The 27,336-nt window shown below is 43.4% G+C and overlaps 1 protein-coding gene across 6 annotated transcripts in view; it reads left to right on the top strand.

The window, feature by feature from the left end:
- The window catches only part of PHF11 (PHD finger protein 11), a 146,535-nt gene extending 126,645 nt beyond the window's left edge, over positions 1-19,890 (top strand). For 2 of the 6 annotated variants that reach the window (XM_073546086.1, XM_073546085.1), the window contains 8 exons: positions 672-1,389; positions 5,655-5,692; positions 9,375-9,414; positions 12,232-12,287; positions 14,874-14,969; positions 17,685-17,730; positions 18,441-18,531; positions 19,134-19,890. In XM_073546086.1, the coding sequence (XP_073402187.1) occupies positions 672-1,389; positions 5,655-5,692; positions 9,375-9,414; positions 12,232-12,287; positions 14,874-14,969; positions 17,685-17,730; positions 18,441-18,531; positions 19,134-19,530 (1,482 nt within the window). In that variant the 3' untranslated portion in view covers positions 19,531-19,890. The remainder of the gene's footprint in view (positions 1-671; positions 1,390-5,654; positions 5,693-9,374; positions 9,415-12,231; positions 12,288-14,873; positions 14,970-17,684; positions 17,731-18,440; positions 18,532-19,133) is intronic. The other 4 variants (XM_073546087.1, XM_073546091.1, XM_073546090.1 and 1 more) reach the window with 4 other exon arrangements.
- The last annotated feature ends 7,446 nt before the right edge of the window (positions 19,891-27,336 follow it).

Here is a 27,336-nt window from a genome sequence, read left to right as displayed (position 1 = left end):
TCCCTCTCCATTACATTCAGTGGCTCCGCCTCCACATGCTTACATGACGCAACCGGATATGCCTGTTTCCACTGCGTTTACTGGTCGTGGGGGATTAGGGTGGGATATTTAAGATCACGCTTTCAACAAAAATGCACTGCCCCCCCGAGGAAGCAATAGCGAAACGCGCATCGGGTCTCTTGTGCATTGGTTTGGGCATCAGCATGGGTAAGAGGTCTTGATGTTGCTGTTGATTATGTATTGGTGGCAAGTTACTGATTAACATTGGTAGCTGAGGTTATCAGTCTCATTGTTTTTGTATAACATCATTAATTTCAATTATATTTCTTGCCTGTTACTGTATTTTTGGTTGAGCTCCTTTGCATGCATTTAAGCACTATATACTATGTGCTATGCACTTTATTAAGGGAATGAACTTATGTGTTGCTTTCTTGTATGCCTGGGAGACTTTTTTTTTTTCCAATAGTTTTGTATTGCATGCCGCATAGCAATACCTGCAGTCGCATGCTCCGCTCCCGAGTGCTGGCGACAGTGCCGGGTATTAACATGTGAGACTCGGCCGAATTTCTCCCGTGTGTGATCCCGACCTAAGGGGTTAATAAGAGCTTGCAGGGTTTCAGATTGCTGATGTTTGGGGACCTCCTAAAACCAATCTTGTTGTTTTTTTGCAGGGTGAAATTACTACAGATAATCCTATGATTACCGATGATACCGAAACCTCAACATGTTCAGACAATTATGATGGGGACAAGACTCCGGAGAGACTGCCTGAAATTAATGAGCATGGTATTCCCTCAAGATACTCTTCTGATGATAAACATTTCACAGAAGAACAAACAGTTTCATCACAAGATGAGAAAATAGACAGAGTGTCGAAGAGTTCATATAAAAGAAAAAAGAACTTAGACATTGTGATTTCTAGGCTCAGTAGCACATTGTTCTCTGACAGCGATATATTAGATAGATCAGGTATGAGTACACTTGATGCAGCTCCATGCTCAGCTGCTAGTAAGTCTATAAGAGATGAAACATCAGTAGAATGTTATTTTTCTTATGTCCAACCAGCTAAGGACCTTCAAGCTCAAGGAACTTCCGAAACCCATCCTTCAGGTCATTCTTCCATGACAGAACCTGAATCCACTCTCTGCTCTCCACTTACACTGGAGAAGGGTGGGATCAAGTCAGAAGTATCTCCCAGCATCAGTGATTCCTCAGTGGAGAAAATGGAAAATGACTTGTCAACATCTCCGCTCTCTAATGGAGAAGTCTCCCCTGTGGCAAGTCCCAGTAATGTTAAAACATTGCTTAATGAAAAGAAAACACAGAATAAAAGAGCAGTTTCTAATATTGCCAGCCCACAACAGATAATGGCAATCTCAAAAAAACTAGGTGTGTGACTCCATTTACATGACGATCTGACAATAAGACTCAGCCTACTGGAGATCTGTGTTAGTCCCTATGGAATAGGTCCCAGACTGGGAGCTTTTCCTATTCATATGGTTGTATTTATAGTTAAACACTAATTTCTAAAATAGTTTTCCAGACAAAACATTTATAGCACAAATGCATGTCATATGGATCGCTGTGCCTGGTACTAGCGCTCTATCATGTCCCCTCCTTTATTTATACAGGCGTAGAGGTTTCTCATCGCTCTTCCTGGTACTGTAGCTGAGTACAGTCTCCTCCATTGTTTACCCACACACAGGGCCGTGCCTTATGGGTGATTGTGTCTGCTACTGTAGTTCAGTGCCATCCCCTGCATTGTTTACATTCACACACAGCAGTGTCTTATTGGTGAATGTGCCTGATACTTTAGCTCAGAACTGTCCCCTCCATTGTTTACACACACAGAGCAGTGTCTTATGGGTGGCTATGCCTGGTACTGTAGCTCAGTACTGTCCTCTCCATTGTTTACACACACAGAGCCGTGTCTTATTTATGACCATGCCTGGTACTGTAGCTCAGTACTGTCCTCTCCATTGTTTACACACACAGAGCCGTGTCTTATTTATGACCATGCCTGGTACTGTAGCTCAGTACTGTCCTCTCCATTGTTTGCACACACAGAGCCGTGTCTTATTTATGACCATGCCTGGTACTGTAGCTCAGTACTGTCCTCTCCATTGTTTGCACACACAGAGCTGTGTCTTATTTATGACCATGCCTGGTATTGTAGCTCAGTACTGTCCTCTCCATTGTTTACACACACAGAGCCGTGTCTTATTTATGACCATGCCTGGTACTGTAGCTCAGTACTGTCCTCTCCATTGTTTACACACACAGAGCCGTGTCTTATTTATGACCATGCCTGGTACTGTAGCTCAGTACTGTCCTCTCCATTGTTTGCACACACTCAGAGCTGTGTCTTATTTATGACCATGCCTGGTATTGTAGCTCAGTACTGTCCTCTCCATTGTTTACACACACAGAGCCGTGTCTTATTTATGACCATGCCTGGTACTGTAGCTCAGTACTGTCCTCTCCATTGTTTACACACACAGAGCCGTGTCTTATTTATGACCATGCCTGGTACTGTAGCGCAGTACTGTCCTCTCCATTGTTTGCACACACAGAGCCGTGTCTTATTTATGACCATGCCTGGTACTGTAGCTCAGTACTGTCCTCTCCATTGTTTACACACACAGAGCCGTGTCTTATTTATGACCATGCCTGGTACTGTAGCGCAGTACTGTCCTCTCCATTGTTTGCACACACAGAGCTGTGTCTTATTTATGACCATGCCTGGTACTGTAGCGCAGTACTGTCCTCTCCATTGTTTGCACACACAGAGCTGTGTCTTATTTATGACCATGCCTGGTACTGTAGCGCAGTACTGTCCTCTCCATTGTTTGCACACACAGAGCTGTGTCTTATTTATGACCATGCCTGGTACTGTAGTTCAGTACTGTCCTCTCCATTGTTTACACACACAGAGCCGTGTCTTATTTATGACCATGCCTGGTACTGTAGCGCAGTACTGTCCTCTCCATTGTTTACACACACAGAGCTGTGTCTTATTTATGACCATGCCTGGTACTGTAGCTCAGTACTGTCCTCTCCATTGTTTGCACACACAGAGCCGTGTCTTATTTACGACCGTGCCTGGTACTGTAGCTCAGTACTGTCCTCTCCATTGTTTACACACACAGAGCTGTCTTATTTATGACCATGCCTGGTACTGTAGCTCAGTACTGTCCTCTCCATTGTTTACACACACAGAGCCGTGTCTTATTTATGACCATGCCTGGTACTGTAGCTCAGTACTGTCCTCTCCATTGTTTACACACACAGAGCCGTGTCTTATTTATGACCATGCCTGGTACTGTAGCTCAGTACTGTCCTCTCCATTGTTTGCACACACAGAGCCGTGTCTTATTTATGACCATGCCTGGTACTGTAGCTCAGTACTGTCCTCTCCATTGTTTGCACACACAGAGCCGTGTCTTATTTATGACCATGCCTGGTATTGTAGCTCAGTACTGTCCTCTCCATTGTTTACACACACAGAGCCGTGTCTTATTTATGACCATGCCTGGTACTGTAGCTCAGTACTGTCCTCTCCATTGTTTACACACACAGAGCCGTGTCTTATTTATGACCATGCCTGGTACTGTAGCTCAGTACTGTCCTCTCCATTGTTTGCACACACAGAGCTGTGTCTTATTTATGACCATGCCTGGTATTGTAGCTCAGTACTGTCCTCTCCATTGTTTACACACACAGAGCCGTGTCTTATTTATGACCATGCCTGGTACTGTAGCTCAGTACTGTCCTCTCCATTGTTTACACACACAGAGCCGTGTCTTATTTATGACCATGCCTGGTACTGTAGCGCAGTACTGTCCTCTCCATTGTTTGCACACACAGAGCCGTGTCTTATTTATGACCATGCCTGGTACTGTAGCTCAGTACTGTCCTCTCCATTGTTTACACACACAGAGCCGTGTCTTATTTATGACCATGCCTGGTACTGTAGCGCAGTACTGTCCTCTCCATTGTTTGCACACACAGAGCTGTGTCTTATTTATGACCATGCCTGGTACTGTAGCGCAGTACTGTCCTCTCCATTGTTTGCACACACAGAGCTGTGTCTTATTTATGACCATGCCTGGTACTGTAGCGCAGTACTGTCCTCTCCATTGTTTGCACACACAGAGCTGTGTCTTATTTATGACCATGCCTGGTACTGTAGTTCAGTACTGTCCTCTCCATTGTTTACACACACAGAGCCGTGTCTTATTTATGACCATGCCTGGTACTGTAGCGCAGTACTGTCCTCTCCATTGTTTACACACACAGAGCTGTGTCTTATTTATGACCATGCCTGGTACTGTAGCTCAGTACTGTCCTCTCCATTGTTTGCACACACAGAGCCGTGTCTTATTTACGACCGTGCCTGGTACTGTAGCTCAGTACTGTCCTCTCCATTGTTTACACACACAGAGCTGTCTTATTTATGACCATGCCTGGTACTGTAGCTCAGTACTGTCCTCTCCATTGTTTACACACACAGAGCCGTATCTTATGGGTAGTTGTGCCTAGTACTGTAGCTCCTTTCTATTATTTACACAGTCATAGTCTTGTTATATGCGTGATTGTGCCTGGTACAGGAGCTTAGTCCCATCCCTTTCAATGATTACACAGACATAGAGGCATTTCACATGGGTGATTGTGCCTGGTTCTCCTGGTACTGGTGCTCATTCCCAATCACATGAATGAGTATGAATGGCACCTGGAAGTGTAGATGTGCCTGTGTAAAGAATCATAGGGACCCACGCTGCCCCTTCATCCTGTTGACTGTCAAGATCCAAGTTGTTGGGCATTGACTGATCAAACATTGACCTAGCCTATTATTTATTTATATAGTACCATTGATTCCATGGTGCTGTACTATTCTAGTTAATTTTTTTTTTTTTTTTTTTAAATTCCTGTAAAAACTTTATTTCCCATAGAAATTGATAGCTTCTAAAAATTCAGATCCATTACACAGGTTTGTTATACTTGTCTGATTTTAAATCTGTATTATAAGTTATGATATGATGCCTATTTGTTATAAGAAAGAAAAGTTTACAGAGAATAGGCATGAAGAAAATACACCTGTGAATGATAAAATATTGTCATAAGTCGCTGTTCACATCATTCTTCTGGCTTTTGTATTTAACAGAAGCAGAAACCTTGCGACAGATCCATTACACAACATGCACAAGCTTTGTCCGATACACCCTATATAGACTTGGGAGTCCTTTGGATTCTGTGGAGTTATCTTGGGTTTTGACGAGAAAAACAGCGCTGATGCCGGTTTGAGCAGAGCCTGTTATGTATGAAATACTAACAAATGTGGTTGTGTGTGGCTTCTCTGTATTTCACAGTGGTCTTAAACTAGACATACACTGGTATCCTCAACTAAATTGCTCAGCTGAATATTTATATTGATTTCCTTCGACTGGTTGAGGAAGCTGCCAGACACCATGAACTTGTAAGCACCTTATAGTGGCAAGCCATCAGGGCATTTATGCTTCTTTTTTATAGCTTTATTTTACTGAACTCTGCAAGATTTGACTATATTATTATTTGACATAAATGTTTTGTATGTGCAAATATTTGGGTTTTTTTTTGTCATTTTATATTTTTTTTAAATTTTGTTTTTATTTCAGGTACTCTTGCTGGACAGCTCAGTAATTTTGTTCCACAGGTAACTGAATGCCTAGATAACCACTTTAGCAGCGTAACAAACACTTAAAGGGAATCTGTCAGCAGATTTTTGCTATGTAATCTGCAGACATCAGGAGACGGAGGCTGAAACATTGAATTCAGGGATGTGTCATTTATTACCCTGTGTGATGGTGTTTACTTACAAGTGAAGCTTTTATTACTTGTAGTCTGGGCAATGCTATTCACATCAGTCTGACCACACACCTTCCTCCTGTGATAAGCAGCTCACTGTCTATAGACATTGTATATACAAATCGTGGTGTGGGAGGGGTTCGCTTTCTCAGCTTTGCTGCATTGCTAAATCTAAAAGCTCTGTGTCAGAACGGATGAACACAATATACTAAGTGATACATTGCTGGAATCAAGGTCTCTCTTTTTACATTATGCTGCTCTGAGATGAGGTACCAAAACCTGCTGACAGATTCCCTTTAAGAAACAATCCAGAAAAGATTAAAAAAAATAATTGAAACCCATTAATTTCAATGGGATCGACTGACCATCTAATGTTATGTGGGTTACCTAGCTCTCCCTAAACTGCTGATCCTTTTGCTTGGCAGAGAGATAATCTTCTGCTAGATAAGTCTGTTAGCTGCCGAGCATTCCTCAGTATAGGGAGCCGAGGGGATTGGTGTCAACTAAGCGATTTTTCACCTGACCGCTATCTGTGTGTGGCCATCTTTAGGCTTAGTATAATTCAGCAGTGTTTAGATGGGGATACTGATGAGCATACACAATGAATGAAGGCATACCCACCAATCAGACATTTACCCATACCTGGCACAGCATCTGTGGCCCTTTTTTTTTTTTTTTTTCTTTTATATATAAAGGGTTGTCTCCTTTCAGAAAAATTGCTCTCCTACTCCGTGTTAACTATTAAAAAGCAAACCAAGTATTACTTACCCTCACCGGGTCCATAACCAGCTCTCCTCCGCTGCCCCGATCACAGTTGTTTGGCTGCAGCATTGCTCAGCAGCTCTGCCCTTGTAAATGGCACAAGCGACTCTGAGTTGCTGAGCTAACTGATTGGCTGCAGCTCTGTCAGTGTGACGTCAGTGCTGCAGACAATAAGATATTGGGCCAACAGCAGAGATCCTGTGGACCTGGGGATGGTAAGTAATATTTTGTGGGGGGAGGGTGGTTTAATAGGTAACACAGCCTGGAAGAGAGAGTTTTCTGAAAGGAGATTAGTTCATATCATTGAGTGTTTCCTGATGTTTATCTTACGAATGGAAGTAAAAAGGATTTGACCTCTTTCAGCATCTTCTGACATAAGTTTTACAGCACACTGGTTCTGACAGCTGCCGAAGGTACCAGGTTCAGACAATTATATTGTGTATAATGATATATAAGCAACCTCCTGTAGTATACAAGAGGAAGATCATACAGATCACATCAGTGTAGGGAGAGAAGAAAGAATCTATCTGCCACGCAGGAGTAGAGATCCCTGTAGTACAGGTGAGCATGCGCACGCAGGAGTGGAGATCCCTGTAGTGCAGGAGTGAAGATCCCTGTACGTACAGCATGTGCACACACAGGAGGGGCGATCCCTGTAGTACAGGAGAGCATGTGCACACACAGGAGGGGCGATCCCTGTAGTACAGGAGAGCATGTGCACACACAGGAGGGGCGATCCCTGTAGTACAGGAGAGCATGTGCACACGCAGGAGGGGCGATCCCTGTAGTACAGGAGAGCATGTGTACACGCAGGAGGGGAGATCCCTGTAGTACAGGAGAGCATGTGCACACGCAGGAGGGGAGATCCCTGTAGTACAAGAGAGCATGTGCACACGCAGGAGGGGAGATCCCTGTAGTACAGGAGAGCATGTGCACACGCAGGAGGGGAGATCCCTGTAGTACAGGAGAGCATGTGCACACGCAGGAGGGGAGATCCCTGTAGTACAGGAGAGCATGTGGAGGCAGAAGTATCCTAGAGTCACAGAACCGGTTGTAAACTGCACATTAAGTGGTGTGAAAATGAATGGAACCTGAAATTTCAAGCACTTTTGCTAATATTTGGGCAGCCATCTACATATTTAAATATTTTTTTCTTGACAAAGGTACCCATGACATGTATGTAGCTGGCTTTCCTGTTACGTTAATATGCAAATGGCCTCTTTAGAGACAGAGGATAAGAGCTCTAGAACCACCTATTGGAAGTATTGACCTTTAAGAGTTAGTATCGACCCCGTAACAAGCATGAAGTAGGATAAGACGCCAAGCCAGAAACTCCATTAGCTGACACATGGTGGTTTGTAGCAGGAGATATGATTTGGCTGGGTGTGGCGCTTTTGACAGAAGGTTTAAGGCATGAAGTTTTTCCTTGTGGAGACATCCAATCATTGTAAGAAGCCTTAGGATTGCTACATTCAATGGCTGGCATTCAAGTTCCTGTCTTCTTTCTCTAAATGATGTATATTTATTTGTCACCGGGATTTTATACCCCAAAGTGACAGCTTGTAAGTAATTTGCTTTAGTACTGATTAAAAGGAATCTGTCAACAGGGTTGTGCTATTTAATATGAGAACAGCATAATGTAAGAGCAGAAAGCCTGATTCCATGGATGTGCAACTTATTAAGCTGGGTGCTTTATTTTCAAAATAATCAGTGTTTTATCAGCAGTAGATTATCACTACAAGACTAGGTCTCGTGTGCAGGCCAGTCAGGCTAATCTGTAACAACACCCCCACTACTGATTGGCAGCAGGCTGACAATGTACACTGGAGTCTGCCAATCATGGGTGTGGGCAAGGTTATACACAGCTCAGCATTCTGACTACTGCTAAATTTACAACAGAAAAAATTTGAATTTTATCAAACCTGCATCAAGCAGTCCAGTAAGTGATACATCGCTCGAATCAGGGTCTCCCCCCTACATCATGCTGATCCCAGATTACATAGCAAGAAACAGCTAACCAACTCCCTTTATTACCTTGCTTGTAGAAATTCATTTTGCTGTATAAGAGAAATCTATAGGTGAAATTGTGTGCCATTGAATTGCAAGTGCAGTCGGGTTGGACATTGCACGTGAAGCTCTCCTGTCCTTTCTCTCTATTCTCCACTTTCTGCCTGACACATTTTTCAGTGACCTGTCAGTGAAAGACAGGAAGCACTCAGCAGGTTGGGGGAAAGGAGAGAGGACGGAGAGCTGGAAGCACAGTGCCCACCCACTGTACTTGCAAATCATTAGCATACTGTTTCAACTATGGATTTCTCTAAAACAGAAAAATGGATTTCTACAAGAAATATAAGGATTTAATCAGCATTAAAGTGCCTTTATATACATGCCATTTGTTTAGGATCTACAATCCTGATAGGTTCTCTTTAAGTTCTCAAAATACTACTGCATGGTTTATAAGATTCCTGAAGCTGCTTGGGACTCTCCACATTCTCCCTCTGATTCTCTGTCAGAGGTCTCTCACCCAGCCAAATCAGATCTCCTGCTTTGCACTATGGGGACAATATCCCAAAACGTGTCTCCAAATGAAGTGTCTTGTTTGGCTTCTTATCATAGGTCATGTGACAAGGCTCAATAAAGGGTCAAAATTTGCTTTTAGGATTGCTACATCAAATAGGTGGTGCTGACGCTCCAGTCCTTTTCTTTCTGAAGAGGCTATTTCCACTATTTTTTTTTTTTTTTACTAATACCAGTGTTTTTTCTTTTAGATACAAAGAACTATAAAGAGTCGTGAACAAAATGGAGATGGTAAATATTAATTACTGTGATTTTAATGTTAAATGGGATGGCCAACATACAAAGTACATTTTAATCAATTGATCTTGAAATAAGTTCCACAGTTGGATGTGTTTTGTTTTTTTATTTCCTGTGCTGAGATGATCTTATAAATGTGCTCATGCTATGTACTGTGTAATGGATGTGCTGGAGCATGGTCTGATCTGATCATACCACAGCTCCTAGGCACGGGAGGAAACAAAAGAGAGTATACAGACAGGACAGCACGGGATTGATGCAGATTCTTTATGTGAGGTAAAACATTTCCATGTCGGTTTTTAACCCCTTTCCAACATCCGATGTACTGTACATGTATTGCTCAAATTTGTATTGGTTGTATGAAGCGGTCTCACACCTATTCTATGTAGTAATCTTAAAAGTCATTATCGACCCCTTAATCAGCTTTGCCACATGCTCTAGGATTGGAAGCTAAACCAGAAACTTCATTTGTAGACACGTGTTTCTGGGTATTTGCCCCTCATCAGTGCAAACCAGGAGATCTGATTTGGCTGAATGAGACACCTCTGACAGGGAATTTAAGGAGAATGTTTCTCTTTGTGGAGAGTCTCAGGTAGCGTAAGAACACTTATAAACCATGCAATACTATTTTAGGAATTTAACCCCTTAATGACCGGAGCTTTGTTTTTCGCTCCCCTTTTTTCCCCCAGAGTCATAACTTTTTTATTTTTTCGTCAATATGGTCATGTGAGAGCTTATTTTTTTTGCAGGACAGGTTGTACCTTTGAAAGACATCATTGGTTTTAGCATGTCTTGTACTTGAAAATGGGAAAAAAATTCTAAGTACGGCGAAATTGCAAAAAAAGTGCAATCTCACACATGTTTTTTGTTTGGCTATTTTGCTTGGTTCACTAAATGCTAAAACTGACCTGCCAAAGTGATTCTCCAGGTCATTACGAGTTCATAGATACCAAACATGTCTAGGTTCTTTTTTAGCTAAGTGGTGAAAAATAATTCTAAAAAAAAATTGTGCCATTTTCCGATACCCGTAGCGTCTCCATTTTTCGTGATCTGGGGTTGGGAGAGGGCTTATTTTTACCACAGCTCCTGGGCAGGGGAGGAAGCAAAAAAGTTTACAGAAAGGACAGCATGGGATCGCAAATGAGTCTTTCAGGTAAAACATTGTTTAAAAACAGGCAAAAACGTTTTACTCACATAAACAATCATCTGTGATCCTGTGCTGTCCTGACTGTATACTCTTGCTTCCTCCTCTGCCCAGGAGCTGTGGTATGATCAGACCATGTCCCTCCCTATACGGTAATACACAGCCATTACACAGTACACAGCTGGGGCACATTTATAAGGAACTTTTTTTTAACACATCCATTTGTGGAACTTATTTTTCTTCCAAAATCTATTTATTAAAATGTACTTTATTCTTGTGAAAATCCCATTAAGAAATTATTGTAGATCCTGCAGCTCCACAGGCAGACGGGTCTACAACCAGTCTGTAGTCCATATGAAATGCTAATATCAGATTTTCAAATTAAGGGCTCATACTCAATTGCGAGAGACTCGCACGAGAATCCAAACTGTACTTATCATACTGGCCAAAGCCATTACTATTGTCCCTTGCGATTAGGAGTGGGCAACAAGTGTAGTGCTGCATGCATCCACATCCCACATGCATTGAATCCAATAACTTGTTGTACCATGCATATATCATTCTAGAAAGCTAGCTCAGAACCTCAGGTTTCCCTCTTGTGCAAGTGAATAGTAAAATATATATGTATGTGTGTGTGTGTGTATGTGTGTGTATATATATATATATATATATATATATATATATATATATATATATATATATATATATATATATACACACAGTGTGTGCATGTGTGTGTATGTGTATATATATATATATATATATATATATATATTTATTATGTGTGTATATTCATGTACCGCTGTTAATTTATTTAGCCAGTAGGTGTCTGGGCCAGGTGCTGTCCAGCTCTTCATGTTCTTGACCCGCTGTTGGATGTCTGCTTCTGTAATGGTGACTGGTTCTTGCTCTAGGTGGTTGCTGTGTTTCATTCTCAGATCTTGCAGCCACATTGCACTGGAGTTGTGTTGTTTTCCTTCTCCCATATGCCCCTCCAGTATTGTTCAGTCTCTGCTATTGGTGGAGTTGCTGCCTTTGTGCTGTTGTTCTGTAGTTGGGAGTACACTTTGGATGGTTCTTTGGAGAACAGGGCATTTATCTTCTTGACCTCAACTTCTCTAGTGTATCTCCCTAGTCTTGCAGCGAGTGCTCTAAGCAATCTGCAGGGCTTCAGCTGGGGTCGTGTCTTTGTACTTGTCCAGCTTGGTCTAATTCTTGATCCTTACACCTTTCTGTATTTGTTAGTTGGCTGACTTCCTTTCATGTCACCTTGATCTTTGTCTCCAGCCTTCTTTTCCAAGGGGGGCACATACTTCTGTTGTTCTTGCTGGTTGTATAGCCAAGCATTTCCATGATTGCTAAGGCAGTAGCATAGATCAGTTTATTAGTTTGAGTTATAGTGGAGGTAGGTATTGATGCAAGTACTGTATTGGCATCTTCTAGCATGTCTGGTGGTGTTTCTTTGCTGGGCCTTTGTAGTCGATCTCAGGTATTGATGGCATTTAGTTTATCTAAGTCCTTCTGTTTCAGACCAGCTGCAGTGCTCTCTAGTTGCGTGTGTGTATGTGTGTGTGTGTGTGTGTGTATGTGTATATATATATATATATATATATATATACATACATACATACATTTACATATTTAGTGTTTTTCTTGTTTTCTTGCAGGCCAGGCCATCTCTAAAGGATCACGGAAGCCTAATACAAATGATCAGCCAGTACCAGTAAGCAGAAGTGTGCATTTATTTTTATGGCAGTTGTATGGTATTAAAAAATGTTAATTGGTAACATGCATGTGTGTGTGTATATATACAATCATTGCCGAAAGGTGTTGGCACCCTTGAAGTTGTTCCAGAAAATGAAGTACCGTATTTTTCGAACTATAAGACGCACCGGACCATAAGACACACCCCAATTTTCAGAAGGAAAATAGGGGAAAAAAATAATAGTGTGTCAAATGGGGGTCCGTCTTACGGTCCGAATTCAGCTTACCTGGGAAGGGATCCGGCACAGGTGGAGTAGTGATCACAGGGGTCATTCAGTGGTCCAGGCTCGTGCAGTGGCGGCTCTGTGCTGGGGCAGGTTGGTTGTGCTGGGGCAGCTGGACTGTGCTGGGGCAGCTGGGCTGTGCTTGTGGCAGCTGGGGCTGTGGCAGCTGGGCTGTGCTGGGGCAACTGGGCTAGGGCAGGTGGGCTCTGTGGGGTGAGGGTGGCGGCTCTCTGTGCTCCGGTGCAGGGGCGGTGGCTCCGCCGGCATTTCCTCCAAGCCCCGAGGCCCCCGCACATCCGTTGCTGGCCGCCGCCATGTTGCGGTGGCCTCCGGGAACATGGACGCCGGGAAGATGGCCGCCGGTCCGGGGACGAGATTCAAATCTCAGCAACGAGATCTCGTCCCCCGAGATCTCAGGACGAGATCTGGACCTGCGCATGCGCCGTCCCCGGACCGGTGGCCATCTTCCCGGCGTCCATGTTCTCCCGGAGGCCACCGCAACATGGCGGCGGCCAGCAAGGGATGTGCGGGGGCCTCCGGGCTTGGAGGAAATGCCGGCGGAGCCGCCGCCCCTGCATCGGAGCACAGAGAGCCGCTACCCCTGCACCGGAGCACAGCCCGCTGCTACCACCGCACTACATAGCCCCGCGGCACCTGCACCAGCCTCCAGCCATGATCGGAGGTCAGTATATTGCGACCATAAGACGCACCCCCCAAGTTCCCCCAAAATTTTTTTGGGAAAATGTGCATCTTATGGTCCGAAAAAAAACGGTATTTTTTCCTGAAAATTATTGTAATTACCCATATTTATTTCCTTTGTATTGAAACACTACAATAAAAAAACAGAAAAAAAATAGGATTGGACACAATTTCACACAGAACCCCAAAAGTGGGTTTGACAAAATTGTTGTAATTTTTCCAAAATTGTGGGTAAATAACTTTGTTTTACGCATGTGCTGCTCGTTAACGCTCACCTGAGGCAAGTAACAGGTGTGGGTAATATGAAAATCACACCTGAAACCAGATAAAAAGTGGAGAAGTTGACTCAGTCTTTGCATTGTGTGTCTGTATGTACCACACTAAGCATGGAGAACAGAAAGAGGAGAATAGAACTGTCTGAGGACTTGAGAACCAAAATTGTTGAAAAATATCAAGGTTACAAGTCCATCTCCTGACATCTTGATGTTGTTTTGTCCACGGTGCTTAACATAACCAAGAAGTTTACAGCTCATGGCACTGTAGCTAATCTTCCTGGACGTGGACAGCAGAGAAAAATTGATGAAAGGTTGCAACGCAGGATAGTGTGGATGGTGGATAAGCTGCCCCAAAGAAAGTTCCAAAGAAATTCAAGTTATCCTACAGCTTCAGGGTGCATTAGTGTCAACGTGAACTATCTGTCAACATTTGAATAAAATGAAACATTATGGCAGGAGTCCCAGGACGACCCCACTGCTGACACAAAGACATAAAAAGCTAGACTGCAGTTTGGCAAAATGTATGTGAGTAAGCCACAATCCTTCTGGAAAAGTGTCTGGACAGATGAGACCAAGATGGACCTTTTTGGTAAAGCACATCATTCTACTGTTTACCTTTAAATGGAATAAGGCCTACAAAGAAAAAACACAGTACCTGCAGTTACATATGGTGGAGGTTCAAAGATATTTTGGGGTTGTTTTGCTGCCTCTGTCACTGGGTGCCTGGACTGTGCAGGCACGGAGAAATCTGGAGATTACCAAAGGATGTTGGGTCGTAATGCCTAGTGTCAGAAAGCTGGGTGTGCTTTCTAGGTCATGCGTCTTCCAGCATAATAATGACCCCAAACATACTTCAAGATGCTCCCAGAAATACATGTTAACACAGTGCTGGAGAGTTTTGAAGTGGCCAGCAATAAGTGAGTCAGGATCTAAATCACATTGAACACCTGTGGAGAGATCTTAAAATTGCTGTTGGGAGAATGTGCCTTCAAATATGAGGAGACCTGGAGCAGTTTGCAAAAGAAGAGTGATCCAAAATTCCAGTTGAGAGGTGTAAGAAGCTTGTTGATAGTTATAGGCAGCAATTGATTGCAGTTATATTCCAAAAAGTGTGCAACCAAATATTAAGCTGATGGTGCCAAAAAATTTTCCAACCCCATTTGTGGGGTTTTGTATGAAATTCTGTCCAATTTGCCTTTTTTACGCTTGTTTTTTAAATAAATGTGTGTAACAAAACATTGTGTATCTACAATAATTTTTTGGGAGAAATACTTCATTATCTGAAACAATTTTAAAGGGTGCCAATATTTTCACACATGACTGTATATATTTATGTTAATTCTACAGAGAGAAGTCCTTGAACTGAGACGACTTCGTAGCAGTGAGGGCTGGATTGAGAACGGAAAGCGAATTAGACGACTCCTATCAGTCAAGACGTCACCTGTGAGTCACTGGATTTATGTGTACTGTATTTTCCGATGAGACATCGTTGTAATGTTGGGCTTCATGTACTAGACTATGTTCAGTAGTAGTATGGACATTATGGGGCTTGTGTATTAATATTGTCTAATTCTTAAGGTGTCTTTACACTGCACTATTATGAACAGGCGCGTTTGACAATAAACGTGCAGTCACTCGTAGGGTGAAATGATCTCTTGATTTACCCAAAACACCATAATTTTTGAAAGCACATTGTCCTGTGTAAATGGGACAAGTGCTGCCAAGAACAAGGTGCTTCTGATGCGGGGATCGGCCACTTCGTAAAAAAGGACATTTAATGACCATCGCCCAGCAAACCTGTTGCCAGTCACCAGTCATTTACTACTTCACTTCACATGTAGTCAGTGGAAATTAAGACCAGACAGATTTAATATGTTCCAGATTTATCATAGTGGTTCTTGCTGTTGGATAAATCTGGTGTATCTATCTAATCTTAAGTTTATACCAACGATTAGTTGTCTTAGTTAAAAAAGGGGGAGAAGCCAGCGCTGTTTGTGGTCAGAACGCAATAAATTAAGTGCATATGCACATATTAATTTCTAACTGTATTTTAAAATGAGACATTTAGCAAAAAATTAATCAATCATTTGAGCCACCCCGCCATGCCAAGTCATTCTCATATGGGGCAGACCTACTCTACGCTGGGTTATGTTCGCCATTTTTTCTGTGTTCACTGTGATTGATCTAGGCTGCTGTGCACACACAGCAGCCCTGCCCTGCCCCAAGCTCTATTTAAATGTGCACCTGTATCGCCCTTCATCTGTGTTTGCTGGTCAGGCAAGTGTGGAGGTTAAACCTGAGATGTCTATATCCAGACCTGGTTGGCCTTTATCTATGCTTGCTTTTTCTGGCTCCATGGGAGTGATTCAGAAATATTTCAGGTACAGATTGCATTCAATATGGTCTTGCATTTAATACATTTAGGAGGCTGCAATGGCACAACGAATATAAAAAACGTAGAGTAGGACCCCACATGAGATTGCCTTGGCGCGGCGGGGTGGCTCAAATGATTGATCAATTTTTTGCCAAATATCTCATTTTGAATACAGTTAGATATTAATATGTGCATATGCACTTTATGTATTGCGTTCTGACCACAAGCAGCGCTGGCTTCTCTCCTTTTTAAACTGATTTAGTCGTCTTACTTTGTGCCAGAAATGTGTGCACCCTAAACTTAAGCCCCCGTTAAACATAGCGATATTGCTAGCAATATCGCTGTGACGTAACAGCGATATTGCTATGTCTGATACTTAATTCCGACCGGCTCCCCCGCTGCTCATCGTTGGTCGCGCGAGAACGTCCTGGATCATTTCTCGTCGGGCACTTCCTGTGGCGCTGACAAGCGACACGTGGATGCGGGCGGGAGGACGTCAGGATCGCCGCGTCTGGCAGGTAAGTAACGACCCCTGCTATGTTGCTGGTGAGATCTGCCTGTGTGGCAGCTCACTAGCGACCACTTAGCGATGCACCATATTGTTGTCGGGATCGCTGGTGCATCGCTAAGTGTAACGGTACCCTTAGCCCTTTTTTTGGCACACAGGGTCACACAAAATGGCACGGTGACATTCCATCAAGATCTCCTGTTTTCAGCAGTCATGTCTCCACAGAACAATGTCAAGAAATTATCTAAAACATAAATATGGCGCAATTCATGCATTACAGGTTTTGTTTTGGTTTTTTTTTGCACTAATTGCCCCAGGATTCTAGAGCGTTTATCTTGGTAAATGTGCCCCAATATTTCTTACTCGCACAGTGGGGTTATTTGATAACTGCATGTCTTTATGGTTGTTATTGCTAATTTTCTTTGTATACTATGTTGTTTTTTTAAATTGGTGTTTAAAAGGAATAATTAGATAAGATGTCTACCTGCCAGTGAGAAATGTAGGTTGAAGCTGCCACTAAGGATGATAAAACGTTACGGCTCTAAAATAAAACAAGTGAAATAAAAAGGAAATAAAAATTTATGGGGTTGTCCCATTTCAGAAAACTTTTTCCCGCAAGCAGAGTTAGCTTTTAAAAAAAACAAACAAACAAACAAACCAAGCTTTACTTTAAGGCCCTGTTACACTCTTCAATGTCCCAGCGATCCCACCAACGATCCGATGTGGATGGGATCGCAGGGACATAGTTAGCTGATCGCTGGTGAGCAGTCACATAGACAGACCCACCAGCGATCAGGACCAGCGAGCAAGCTTGTTTCCAGGGTAAACAGCGGGTATCTAAGAGCCGCGCTGCTCTTAGATATCCGCTGTTTACATTGGATACCAGCTCCCAGCGTCGCGCTGGCCAGCGGGAGACCAACGATCAAAATACAGCCCAGGACATTGGAGCGCAATCAGCGATATCCGGTAGGGGGGCCGGTTGCTGATACATGTCACACACAGTGATCTCGCTGGCGAGATCGCTGTGGCGTCACAAAATCGGCGATCTGGCTCTATGTAATGGGGCCATTACTCTCCCTTGTCCAGCACTGTGTGTCTGCCGCTACCCCGGTAGGTGTTTGGCTGCAGTCAATCATGGAGTACAGCTGAACGCTAGGGTAAGTGTTGGCATAAAAAGTTAATTGTGAAGAAAAGTTTTCTGACACAGGATGCATTTTTAAAGTCTACAACTTTGGCAAACTTATTTCTTACTGACTTTCCCATTATGTACTTTCAGGCGGAGAATAATCTGGGTGAACCTTTGAGAAATCAAGAAACTTCAGGTATTTCTTGTTTCTGTGTTTTCCCAGATAGCTGCTATTTTTCATTTTTATCTATATTTTATTTTTCTCACACCTATGTCGACTAATGTTAGTCACTTTCCGGACTGAAGCTTCAGGTGTGATGTCACCGTATCTCATCGGCCGCAGCAGTCTCAATATCTGACATTTCTTCATGCCAGTATTACAGTATATAGTGGTAATAACAAGCAAAGTTCAAAGATGGCAACTCATTGGCACCTCGTGATTCTTAATGGAAAAAATGTCAATACCTCAGCCATTTATACAGCGCTCACTTCAAGCAGGTCTGTCAGCAGATTTCATAATACAAACTGCATACATTAATAGATTTATAAGACCTGATGAGGCTGGTGTACTTTAAAACATAATTGCACAACAATTGTGTTACGAATTTTCAAAACCTGGACCTTTGTAATGTTTTTCCATATTTCATTGCACTAATTGCAAGCAGATCGGTGAGACCTGATTCTGAGACCCCTTAAAACTCCACTTTACAATTCGTCCTGCAAATAAACAAGCCCTCATAAGGCTATATCAGCAGAAATAATAAGTTATTTCTCTTGGAAGAATAGGAGGAAAAAAAAATTGTCTGTGGTGGGAATGAGATAAATATTAAAATGCTGCGTCTCAATTTTTATAACGAGAGGATAGTTTTTTACCTATGACTAATATTGCATTTAACATTCTGTCAGATGATGCCATAAGGAAAAAGGAGTCCATTACGTCAAAGAGAAAGCGATTCCAGGATAGTGATGAGGTCTTGTCAAACATGTCACCCCAGCGGTAAGTATCTCATCATACCGCTAACCTGATAACTAATTACATTTACCATTTTTTTTAAATGTACCTTTTTTCTCCACTAATAAACCAGTTCTCTTCCCTCTTGCTCCCTGAACCAAACATTCACTGAAGAACTAGTGTAGATTGGTAGTGGACCAAAATATATAGATAGAGATTAGTAGTTAATATTGGTACTTCAATAGAGGTGGATGCGTTCCCCCTTTAATAATTAGTATTTTTTGCAGGAAACTCGTCAATTTTCAACTACTAAAATTTGTCTTGAGAGAATAAGATGTACTGTCAGTTCACTGAGCGATAACATACTGCCCATAGAAGTCTATGGAGAGAAAAGGGACAGAATAGTGACGGAGAGGTGGAGAAGCACACGAAAACTAGAATAGTGGGTGTTTTGCGGTCTATACAGCTTTTTCATTTTAGGATGTGTGACAGAGATAGGGGAGCAGGATCTCCACTCCTGTGTGTGGAGTGTAGTGGAGACATTATATAGCACCTAGTCATTAAAAACTGGATGATGGAGCATAAATCTACATTAGGACTCCAAACTGAAGTAAGGCTACCAGACTAATTCCTCTTTTTATGTTTAGAACTGAAGATTCATTGCTGGAAGAGACTGAAACTCCAGGGTCAGAGGTGAATGAACCAGCACCAGGACACCATTCTGGGCCTTCTCAGAGGATCACACCATTTAGAAGGCGGTTGAATCGTCGCTTTCCCAGGGATGTAAGCCAGTCAAGTTTTCAACATAAAAGAGTTGAAGATCTGGATGATATGGATGGATTTAGCATTGCAGTTGCAGGACAATGTCGGACCATGCAAGAGGACAGGCAGGCCATATACATGTCCTATGTCCTCGCTTCTGCAAACTTATTTCGTGGATATGCAATTCTGCCTAATGTCGAAGTATTAATAGGAAACCTTCGAAATGAGCTGGATAGATTTCAGCAGTCCTCATCCTGTGGCGCTTATGGTTCATCGGATTAGTTCAATTTTGAATAAAAAAAAGGACTAAAGAAAACACAGAAAAAGTTATTTTTTACTGGATATTTGTAGAAACCAATAAGTTGAAACAACGGTCAGAATGCAATCTGTCAGAAAGTCGAGTTGCATATATGAAGAGTACCAGAGAAAGTAGAGGTGCAATATATTATCAAAAGTGTAGGTCTGTGTTCCCCGAACAGTTGCATCGGTACAACATGCAGTAACAGGAAACAGCACTGTGCACTCCGCTAACATTCTGCACGTTGCAACCATTACTGATCGCCAATGAATTGCACCACAATTTCAACTCTTGTAAATACTAAACATCCGACGCCTGCAATTTAATAAACTGTATAAACTATCTACTTGTGGTCAAGTGTTAATTTGGGATGCTTATGGAATAAAGTGGTGTAGCTGGGCAACTCCTTAAAGGGGTTGTCCAGTCTAAGAAGAAAAGTCTGTACTAACTGTATGTGACTGCAGGGTGTTGAACCATGATAGTGTCACAATTTCCCTTTATTCCTCAGATAACCGCATGTAAGTCATTCACACTTGCAGTTATGTACCATCTAGACTACTCTGCTTGAACTTTGAGAAGTGGGGGAAAGTCGGCACATGACTGCAAGCATGTAAATCTCATATGTGTAATCCTGTGACAGTCCACTCACTCAAAGAACACAGGGGAATTGTTACTGTATCGTACCGCCATCACATAGTCACTGCAGACTTTTCTGTTTTGCCAGACAACCCCTTTAAGCCTCATTCAGACGTCCATGATTTTTCTGATATGTAAAGAACAGTGACTTTCGCTGATGAAAAAATAAACTACAGCTACAAAGCTTCTCCTATTCATTACAATGTTAATTACGAACGGCACACAGATTATACACTGATGCCATGCTTTGCTGTCAGTTGTTTCCATGGACCCATACATTTGTATGGGTAATTTTCATCTGTGACTGGGATCAAAAACAGACATAGTAACATAGTTATTAAGGTTGAAGGAAGACTTTAAGTCCATCTAGTTCAACCCATATCCTATCCTAACCTGCCCTAACATGTTGATCCAGAGGAAGGCAAAGAAAACCCATATAGCAAACAGTAAGCTTCACATTGGAGATAAAAATTCCTTCCCGACTCCACATACGGCAATCAGACTAGCTCCCTGGATCAACGCAATATTAAGGAAACTAGTGTATATTCCCTGTAATATTATACTTTTCAAGAAAGGCATCCAGTCCCTTCTTAAATTTTAGTAGGGAATCACTCATTACAACATCATATGGCAGAGAGTTCCATAGTCTCACTGCTCTTACAGTAAAGAATCCGCGTCTGTGAGTATGCTTAAACCGTCTTTCCTCCAGATGTAGAGGATGCCCCTTTGTCCCCGTCACAGGTCTAAGGCAACTTTCAGACTAGCGTACTGAAACCTATTAAATATTTGTTAAAATATGCAATACAAATTAGGTATATTTTTAAATTTTTAAAATTACCAATAATATCACATACAAGGGACAAATACCACCGCACCATGACCAGACATAATATTACCACCACATAGTGACCTATAATACCACATACAAGGAACAAATACCGCCACACCATGTCCAGACCACACATTATCACCACAGTGACCGAATAAGATCACATACAAGGAACAAATACCACTGCACCATGACCAGACCACATGTTACCACCACAAAGTGACCAAATAATAGCACATAAAAGGGACAAATACCGCAACGAAGAAATGAATGTCCAGCTGGACTTTCCATTCTTCATTGTTTTAAATCAAGCGCTTTGACACAGCGGTCTCATGCTCCGATGTCAGAATGCTGTCTCTAGTGAGCTGCATCTTTCATTGAATTTACAAATACCGCAACACCATGTCCAGACCACATATTACAACCACATAGTGACTGAATACTACAACACTGATTAGTAATAAAAAAACAATACTATCACCATAAGAGCCATTATACACACGAGATCTGTACTTAGTATGCAGTGTCTGTGTACAGGTAATACAGTGATCAATGACATTATACACAGGAGCTCTGTATATAGTATACAGTGTATAGTGTCAGTGTATAGGTAACACACTGACTCACCAGTGACGTCTCTAGGTGAAGCCCCTTCATCTTCGCTTTTCATCTTTCATCCAGCAAAGACCACCAACACTTCTTCCAGCCAGGGCTCGTCTCTGCAGGAGATAACGTTATCTAGAGCTCTGCTTGCAGAACACATTACTTATTTTTTCCCAACTTCTGCATTACACCATATGAAGATAAAAGGCAACATAGTATCTCTCTGCACAGTAAAAGGACCGCCCCCCCATTTAAAACTATACTAAAAAAATAAAATAAATACAACACTGCAGTAATAATGTCCCTTATTTAGCCCTTATGGCAATAATATCCCCCATCCTGACCCTCGCGTGTCTCATTCCTAGCTTCAGCCATATGTTCTCCTATCCTGCCCTTATGAGTATCAATTCTGCCCTATATGATCTCCCCATCCTGCCACATCTGTCTCCATCATATCCATCTTGCCCCATGATCCTGCCTGATCTGTCTCCATCCTGCATGATCTGTCTCCATCCTGCCCCATCTGTCTCCAACCCTGCCCCCTGTGCCTGCAATCCTGCTCCCATGTCATTCATCCTGCCCCCGTGTCTCCAATCCTACACCATGATCCTGCACCATCTGTCTCCATCCTGCCCCATGATCCTGCACCATCTGTCTCCATCCTGCCCTCTGTCTCCAATCCTGCCCCATGATCTTGCCCCATCTGTCTCCATCCCACACCATGTCTCCATCCTGCCCCCCTGTGTCTTCAGTCCTGTCCCCATGTCTTTCATCCTGCCCCCTGTGTTTCCAATCCTGCCCCCTGTGTTTCCAATCCTGCCCCCTGTGTTTCCAATCCTGCCCCCTGTGTTTCCAATCCTGCCCCCTGTGTTTCCAATCCTGCCCCCTGTGTTTCCAATCCTGCCCCCTGTGTTTCCAATCCTGCCCCCTGTGTTTCCAATCCTGCCCCCTGTGTTTCCAATCCTGCCCCCTGTGTCTCCAATCCTGCCCCCTGTGTCTCCAATCCTGCCCCCGTGTCTCCAATCCTGCCCCCCGTGTCTCCAATTCTGCCCCCAGTGTCTCCAATCATGCCCCTTGTGCCTCCAATCATGCCCCTTGTGTCTGCAATCCTTCCCCCTGTCTGCAATCCTGCCCCCATGTCTTCCATCCTGACCCCTGTGTCTCCATTCTGCCCTGTGTCTCCAATCATGCCCCCAGTGTCTCTAATCATGCCCCTTGTGTCTGCAATCCTGCCCCCTGTGCCTGCAATCCTGCCTCCATGTCTTTCATCCTGCCCCCGTATCTTTCATCCAGCCCCCGTATCTTTCATCCAGCCCCCTGTGCCTCCAATCATGTCCCGTGTCTCAAATCCTGCCCCCAGTATCTCCAATCCTGCCCCCGTGTCTCCAATCATGCCCCCAGTGTCTCCAATCATGCCCCCAGTGTCTCCAATCCTGTCCCCGTGTCTCCAATCATGCCCCCAGTGTCTCCAATCATGCCCCTTGTGTCTGCAATTCTGCCCCCTGTGCCTGCAATCCTGCCTCCATGTCTTTCATCCTGCCCACATATCTTTCATCCAGCCCCCAGTGTCTCCAATCCTGCCCCCAGTGTCTCCAATCCTGCCCCATCTCCATCCTGCCAGCTTGATGCTTTCAATACTAATTTAAAAAAACCCACACCTTTCTCTTTACCTTGCCACGCTCCAGCGGCGAGTGATCTTCACCCCTCTGATTGGCTGACGGCTTTAACTATTGCCGTGTGGGCCCTCACGGCAATAGAGTAACTGAACCTGCGTCCTGGAAGCAGGTTCAGTTACTTGATTGGCAGAATCCTGCTGCTGGTGGTGGGGCAGTGGGTAGAGGTGATGGGGACCGTTGTGGGCCCCCTCTGCTGATCGGGCCCCATATGCCAGTCAGGGCAGTAATGACATAATGGTGGCCCTGCCCCCCGGTTACTGACACTGCGTTCCCAGCAGCTGCTTCACCAGTGGTTCGGTCGCATCTTGGCACCGTCCAGGTTAAAAACTAACGTTTTTATGTTTGGCAGCTGTCACACGCTAAAATACGCTTTTTATTGCAAAAAAATAGTTTTTGCATCACCACATTTTGAGAGCTATAATTTTTCCATATTTTGGCCCACAGAGTCATGTGAAGTCTTGTTTTTTGCAAGACGAGTTGACGTTTTTATTGGTACCGTTTTCGGGCACATGATATTTTTTGATCGCTTTCTATTCCGATTTTTGGGAGACAGAATGAGCAAAAACCTGCAATTCATGAATTTCTTTTTTTTTGGGGGGGGATAATATCGTTCCGTGTGTGGTAAAATTTATAAGGCAGTTATATTCTTTGGGTCAGTACGATTACAGCAATACTTCATTTATATAATTTTTTATCTTTTGGCACCTTTATACAATAAAAACTATTTTATAGAAAAAATAATTGTTTTTGCATCACTTTATTCTGAGAGCTATAACTTTTTTATTTTTCCGCTGATGGAGCTGTATGGCGGCTTGTTTTTTTTGTGGGACGAGATGATGTGTTAGCACTTTGCTCACCGCCACCGGGCCCGGGTCTGCTGCTGGCAGCGCCATGTCCGACGCCACTCTCACCCTGCCCTGGCCTTCCCCGCTTCCTGCTCCTGCACCCTGCCGGGTGCCGGCACGAACGCTCTGGCACGCTCCTCCTCCGCCGTCGGCCGCGCTCTTTGTTCGCTCATGCGCCTTAGGGCCCGACCATGCGTGCACCCGCAGCCCTTATCCTCCCGTGTGACCTGACCCGGCAGCTCTGCCTGTCTAATGGATGGCAGTCACTCGGTATTTCAGGCCGCCCTCCCTTAGTGGAGGCACCTGATTATTGAGTTCTCCCATACGTAGGCCCTGTCTTGTTGCCGCTAGCTGTTACCTTTGTTTAGCTTGCGTCCTAAACCTTTGTCTCTCCTTCCGTCTGTTCCAGAGCCTGCTCCAGTCCCGTGTCCTCCTGGTGTTTCCTCCCATCTCCACCTCCGCTCTCCTCAGCCCTCATACGCTCTCCATCTCATGCTTTCCTATCTCTGTGCCTCCTGTATCTTCCCCGATCAGTACATAATCCTCTCCCTGCTACCCAGTCTCACCTCCGTTTTTTGTGTTGGTCCTGGCAGTCTTGGTACTAGAGGTCCTTGAGCTTGCTCCCTAACAATCCCTGTATAGGGGTTGGTCCAATCTGGGGCGCTCGCTCAGGAGCGTTTCGGTATCATGGTCCAGTGGGTCCACTCTTGGAACTCGCCGTCTCTAGCATAACAGTATAATCAGGCCATGGACCCCGCTGGGACCACTGCTCAGAAGGAGCTAGTATTTTTGCGAGAAAACCAGACTCGCATTACGTCTTTCATGAAGACAATGGATTCCCGTGTGTCAGCCTTACAGACCGCAGATCCCGAGAGTGCCTCCCAGTTAGCCGGCCTTCAGCAGGAGCTGGTCCAGCAGCGTGATAACTAGGCTCACATTTTGTCCTATATGGCCTCTGGATGATCGCCTGCTTTCCTTACAGTCGGCCTGCTCGCAGGTACCATCCCGCGCCTCTGACTCCTCGTCAGCTCCTCCCCCCGTCTCCATAAACCGCCTCGCTATGGCGGTGACCCCAAGCTATGCAGAGGTTTTCTAAACCAGTGTCGGTTACACTTTGAGTTGTTACCCCAGCAGTACCCCACCGACCAGGGCAAGGTGGCCTTTATCGTGTCCCATTTGGAGGGAGAGGCCCTCTCCTGGGTGAATCCTTTTTGGGAACGCAACGACCCCATTGTGCCCAGTATTTTGTCTTCTATGGACACCTTTCGAAGGGTCTTTGATGAGCCTGGGCAGGGCTCACCTCCACCACAGAGTCCCTCCATCAAGGCGCCCTCACGGTCGGACAATATGCGATCCGCTTCCACACGTTGTCCTCGGAGCTGGGGTGGAATATTGAGGCTTTGGTTGGGGCCTTTTGTCAGGGGCTTTCTGGCAAGATTAAAGATGAGCTCGCTGGACGAGATACTCTGACCTCCTTGGAGGATCTCATATCGCTTGCTATGCTCATTGATTTGCGCTTTGGAAAAATCAAGAAATACCACGTCCAATGGCTCACCTTGGTCCAGTCTATAGCTTACCTCTTCATAATAAACTGATTAGATTGGTTTGACAGGAGTAAATCCTCATGAACCCATGCTTATATGGAGTTAAACAGTTATTCTCATTGAGATAATCCAGCATAACATCCCTCAGAAACCCTTCAAATATTTTACCAACAATAGAGGTTAGACTTGCTGGCCTATAATTTCCAGGTTCACTTTTAGAGCCCTTTGTGAATATTGGCACCACATTTGCTATGCGCCAGTCCTGTGGAACAAACCCCGTCCCTAAATATAAGAAATAATGGTTTGTCTATTACATTACTTAGTTCTCTTAATACTCGTGGCTGTATGCCATCCGGACCCGGAGATTTATCTATTTTAATCTTATTTAGCCGGTTTTGCACCTCTTCTTGGGTTAGATTGGTGACCCTTAATATAGGGTTTTCTTTGTCTCTCGGCATTTCACCTAGCATTACATTTTCCACCATGAATACCGTGGAGAAGAAGGTGTTTAATATATTGGCTTTTTCCTCGTTATCTACAACCATTCTGTCCTCACAATTTTTTAAGGGATCTACACTTTCACTTTTGAATATTTTACTATTGATATAGTTGAAGAACAGTTTGGAATTACTTTTACCCTCCTTAGCAATGTGCTTCTCTGTTTCCTTTTTGGCAGCTTTAATTAGTTTTTTTTAGATAAAGTATTTTTCTCCCTATAGTTTTTTAGAACTTCAACAAGACATCCTGCTTTAGTAGTTTAAATGCTTTCTTTTTACTATTAATTGCCCCTCTTATTTCTTTGTTTAGCCACATTGGGTTTTTCCTATTTCTTGTCCTTTTATTCCCACAAGGTATAAACCGCTTACAGTGCCTATGTAGGATGTCCTTAAACATTTACCATTTATTATCTGTATTCTTATTTCTGAGGACATTGTACCAGTCAACCAGATTAAGGGCATCTCTAAGCTGGTCAAACTTTGCCTTCCTAAAGTTCAGTGTTTTTGTGACTCCCTGACATGTCCCCCTTGCGAAAGACAAGTGAAACTGTTCAATATTGTTGTCGCTATTTCCTAGATGCCTGACGATCTGCAGATATGTTATTCTGCCAGGTCTATTAGATATTAAGTCTAAAAATGCTGCTCCTATGGTTGGATTCTGCACCAATTGTGAAAGATAATTTTTTTTGGTTATTAGCAGAAACCCGTTGCCTTTATGGGTTTTACAGGTCTCTATTTCCCAGTTAATATCCGGGTAGTTAAAGTCCCCCATAACAAGGACCTCATTATGGGTTGCAGTTTCATATATCGGCCTTAGTAGTAGAATTTCTATGATTTCTGTTATATCTGGGGGTTTGTAACAGACCCCAATGAGAATTTTGTTACTATTTTTCCCTCCATGTATTTCGACCCATATGAACTCGACATCCTCATTCCCTTCACTAATATCTTCCCTTAAAGTGGACTTTAGACAAGACTTTACGTAAAGACAAACCCCTCCTCCTCTCCGATTTTTGCAATCCTTTCTAAACATACTTTAACCCTGTAAGTTAACTGCCCAGTCATAGCTTTCATCTAACCATGTCTTAGTTATTCCCACTATGTCATAGTTGCCTGTAGATATTTCTGCTTCTAGTTCTTCCATTTTGTTGTCAGGCTTC

This window comes from Dendrobates tinctorius, unplaced genomic scaffold (genome assembly GCF_039654945.1).
Source record: "Dendrobates tinctorius isolate UK_male_01 unplaced genomic scaffold, ASM3965494v1 ptg000145l, whole genome shotgun sequence".
NCBI lineage: Eukaryota > Metazoa > Chordata > Amphibia > Anura > Dendrobatidae > Dendrobates > Dendrobates tinctorius.
Note: the sequence above shows the minus strand (reverse complement) of the source record. Positions and strands in the feature narration are given on the sequence as shown.